Genomic DNA, 4,395 nt, shown 5'->3' on the forward strand with positions numbered 1-4,395 from the left:
CCGGAATAATTTATTTTAATCCAAATACTTTTTTAACTTATAATGATGTGGAACTTAATAAGTTGTTTTAAAAAAGCTTAGCCAAACACCCCCTTAATATGATATGGTAATGTTCTTGAAAAATAGATGTCATTTAATGTTCATTTCTCGAAGTGAATGCAAAATGATTTTAACTCTAAAGAGATCAAATTATTCGCCGCCCACCGCTTTGCACGGGTAGACGGCTAGTTTTTTTTAAACCATAGGGGGCGTGTGACATTCTTAAATCCGCCACTACTTATGTATATAAATTTGTCTCGGTTTCACGTATTGTCGGACTTTAAAAAATTAAATTGTTATAAAATATGTTTTTTCTTTAATATATTGTCATCAAGCGTTTTTTTTATATTAATTTTTATAGACAATCAAATCCATAATAATTTAATAAACTATATTTGATAGAACGTAATAATTTAATAAACTACTAGTATATGTTATTTTCGTTTAGTTAGATATCATAAATATTATTTGTTATGATCCTTATTTTAAGGTTTCCACTTTTCCAGCTTCCACTACATCGCACCTTAAAAAAACTAATTATCAACAAAATTCTTTGTCTATTAACCTGTCATTGCAGCACATGCAAATACAAAGCTGAGTTGAACATTTGCAAGAGACTTGACATTCTTTTGAAAAAAGTCGAGTGTGATGATCTTAGACAAAAGAACGACTGACCAGTTTTATCGAGTTTAGTCAATGTCAATATTATCATGGCGGCCGTCATAAACTTAAAATCGAATGTCAAATAATCAGCTGTCATGAAATCATATAGTACTCCTACTTGTTAAGGTTCTTGTTCTGACTGGACCATTTTCTTCACCTATAAAAAATGTTCCAGTATCATCCCTGATGATAGGATGAGTTGCAGGAAACTTAAATTTTATGTTTTAATGGCCATTTGCAGGTTATTTCCAGTTCTGATATTGATGTTACTTGAATTTCATAGCCTTTCAACTGCACATGAAGACCCATCTTATATACAGGTGGGAGTGATTCTTGACATGCAATCATCGGTAGGGAAGGTCGTCCATCGTTGTATTATCATGGCTATTTCTGACTTTTACGCAGCCAATCCTCACTACAGAACAAGGATCGTTTTCAAGACAAGGGATACCAAAGGAGAACCACTTCGTGCCTTGTCTTCTGGTGCTTTTGTCTTCTTACTATTTTTTATTCTGTAATCGTAAAGCTTAATCTATTTTTAAATACTAATGTATTGCTTATGGACATTCAGCTCTAGATCTTTTGGAAGACACTGAATTGCAAGCGATAATTGGTCCAGAATCAATCGAAGCAAGATTCTTGGAGGTTTTGGAACACAAGGCTAATATTCCGGTTCTTTCATTTTCAACGAGTCCTTTTTCAAATCAGAGCCCTTATCTTCTTCAAATCGCACAAGATGAAACTACTCAGTTCAACGGCATTGCTTCCATGTTGGAATCTTTTAAAACCACGAATGTGATCTTGATAGTTGTAGACACTGGAAATGGGAGAGAAATGGCTACATATATTGTAAGTGCGTTTCAAAAGAAAAACATATACGTTACTTATACTTTCCTAATGTCAACCTCTGCCAACAATGAACAAGTCAGGGAAGAGCTTCGTAAGCTTCAAACTATGCAAGCCATGGTGTTTATCGTGCATTTGCCACCTTCTCTAGCGGCTGATCTCTTCTACAGGGCAAAAGAGCTGGGCATGATGAGTGATGGATACATGTGGATCCTAACAAGTAAGACTACAAACTTGTTGGATTCCATGGATTCTGAAGCAATCAAATCAATGCAAGGAGTTGTAGGTTTCAAATCGTATTTTCCAGCATCAACGGAGCTTCACAACTTAGTTTCGAAATTGAGAAAGGAACATTATACTTTGAACCCTTATATAGAGTTCAAAGAGCTTGATTATAATGGTATATGGGCATATGATGCAGTTTATGCACTAGCCATGGCTGTTGAGAGCGAACAAACTTCAGAATTAGCTTCAAAAGACAACTCGAGTGCTACTAATGGCGTATCACTTCTAAATCACATGTTAAGCATTAATTTCCATGGGTTAGGTGGTGAGTTCAAGCTTGTGAATGGGAGAAGCATCTCCAAAGCCATGGAAGTTGTAAATGTTATCGGTAAAGGTGATAGGAGACTCGGGTTCTTGATGACTACTGGTGAGTTTCTTAAAGAAATAGAAAAACCAAATTCCTATTCAAATCATGGCATGGAAAGTATCATGTGGCCAGGAGGAACTACAATCTTACCAAAGCGTAGGTCGCTACAAACTAATGGCAAGAAGCTGAGAATTATGTTTCCAAGTTCCAGTAGATTTCCGAATTTAGCAAAACTGAATGTTGATCCAAGAACAAATCTATCGTCTGTCAGCGGCTTCTCTGGGGATGTTTTCATTGCAGCTTTTAACGCCTTAGGCTATGGAGTAGAGGTTGATGTTACTCCATTCAATCATAGGGATATAACTTACAGTGCTGTAATTGACAAAATCGCGAGTAAGGTATGTGCGTTTTCATGCAAAACTGTGGGATTTTTTGTACGACGACATGAATTTAGCCATAGAAGTTATGTAATTTGATGTCGGATTGCATCAGGAATATGATGCTGCGGTTGGGGATTTCACGATCACATCAAATAGATCAATCTATGTCGACTTCACATTGCCCTTCTCTGATCTGGGAACAGCCACAGTAGCCCGAAATGCTAAGAAGAGCATGTGGATCTTCTTAGATCCTTTTAGTAATGGTCTTTGGATCACAAGTGCTTGTTTCTTTCTCTTTTTGGGGTTTGTCATTTGGTTTATCGAACATCCTACAAATGAAGAATTTCAAGGTTCACGAAGACAGCAACTAGGAACAACCCTTTGGTTTGCTTTTTCCACGCTTGTTTATGCTCATAGTAAGCTCTCTAATCTCGGTTTGAAGATTTTGTGAATTGTTTCGACCTTTATCTTTTTGAAATACACACAAAAATACATTAGAGTGTTTGAAATATGACTTGGTAATTGGAAACTGCAGGGGAGAAGCTGCAAAATAATCTATCAAGATTCGTGTTTATTGTTTGGGTTCTCGTAGTGCTTGTGCTCACGTCAAGTTACACTGCAACGTTGAGTTCAGTTTTAACGTTACAACAAATTGGAATGAAGGATATCTCTACCGGACTCGAAGGTCTTTCTCCCCTAGGGGGAGTTGCCTTTGACAAACTGAAAGTTTTCAATGCCAATTTGGCGAAAATATATACAGCCAAGGATTATGCTAGAGTGTTAACAAGTGGAGGTGTAGATGTAGTCGTCGCTGAGATCCCCTATATCAAATCAAACCTTGCATTGTATTCGGCTGCTGATTTCTCCTTGATCAAAACAGCATCAACCACTAATGGTTTCGGCTTTGTGAGTGTTCTTTATTATAGTATAACTCTATATGTATATATAGGGTTGGTTCAATATAGAACCAATTAAAAACTATAGAACCATGTGGAAATGACAAATGTTCACAAATGTTAACATATGTATGTTCAGTTATGAAGATTCCTAATGTTCAGGAAAGAACATACTTATTTTCATGTGGTTCTATTGTTCTATTAACTTTAATATTTGGTTCTATGTTGAACCGGACAATGTGTATATATGTCATGCTTGCAACATTATTCCTGAGCACTTTCTTATAGGCTGTAACAACATGTATATAGTTCGTTTCTCTTGGGGTCTTCTATAACTCCATATCAATCCCATTCCATGTCTCATTTAGCTACATTTATAGGCGTTCCAAAAAGGCTCTACCTTGGCAAGAGAGATGTCGACACAAATAGCTAGGATGCGTGAAGATGGGACATTGAAAGCATTCGAAGATAAATGGTTAAAGCGTCAATCTGCAGTGATGTCAACGGATTTTTCTTCCCCTTCACCAAAAATATTGGATGTTTATGGGCTTAGAGGTCTCTTTCTCATCAGTGGTGTGTCGATGGTATTGGCCCTTTTGTTGTCGATGATTCATCTTGTTCGTGAAAAAATTACGATGAAGAAATGGAGGTGCATTTTATGAAGATCTGCTAACATTCAAGTACATGATCTAAGTGATGAGGAATCTACTATCTGATTTTCTTTATATGAGTGAACACAAAACATTATATGTAACCTCTTGTTTCAACTATATAAAAAACTGGGGAAATGACACAAATGCTCTGCCAACTTTCTACGGTTGAAAGGATCCAAGTGATGCCTATGAATATAAAAAATCACACGATAGTAAACATTAAAATCATGATTTAATCAGGTTTAAATGGAGAATTGCTTTACATTACCTGGGAATTAGGGAGCAAAACTGGACAATTGAGCAATGAAGTGGGACTAATACCACAA

General features: G+C 36.3%; 1 protein-coding gene across 1 annotated transcript; it reads left to right on the plus strand.

Annotated features, from left to right (window-relative positions):
* The first annotated feature begins 1,006 nt into the window (after positions 1–1,006).
* Positions 1,007–4,078, plus strand: LOC144999808 (glutamate receptor 1.2-like). The gene is made up of 5 exons (XM_078958971.1): positions 1,007–1,185; positions 1,274–2,538; positions 2,633–2,936; positions 3,056–3,426; positions 3,797–4,078. The coding sequence occupies exons 1-5, from the start codon at positions 1,041–1,043 to the stop codon at positions 4,076–4,078; spliced, it is 2,367 nt and encodes a 788-aa protein (XP_078815097.1). The 5' UTR covers positions 1,007–1,040.
* Positions 4,079–4,395: the final 317 nt, after the last annotated feature.

This window comes from Lactuca saligna, chromosome 6, assembly GCF_052625555.1.
Source record: "Lactuca saligna cultivar CGN05327 chromosome 6, ASM5262555v1, whole genome shotgun sequence".
Taxonomy (NCBI): Eukaryota; Viridiplantae; Streptophyta; class Magnoliopsida; order Asterales; family Asteraceae; genus Lactuca; species Lactuca saligna.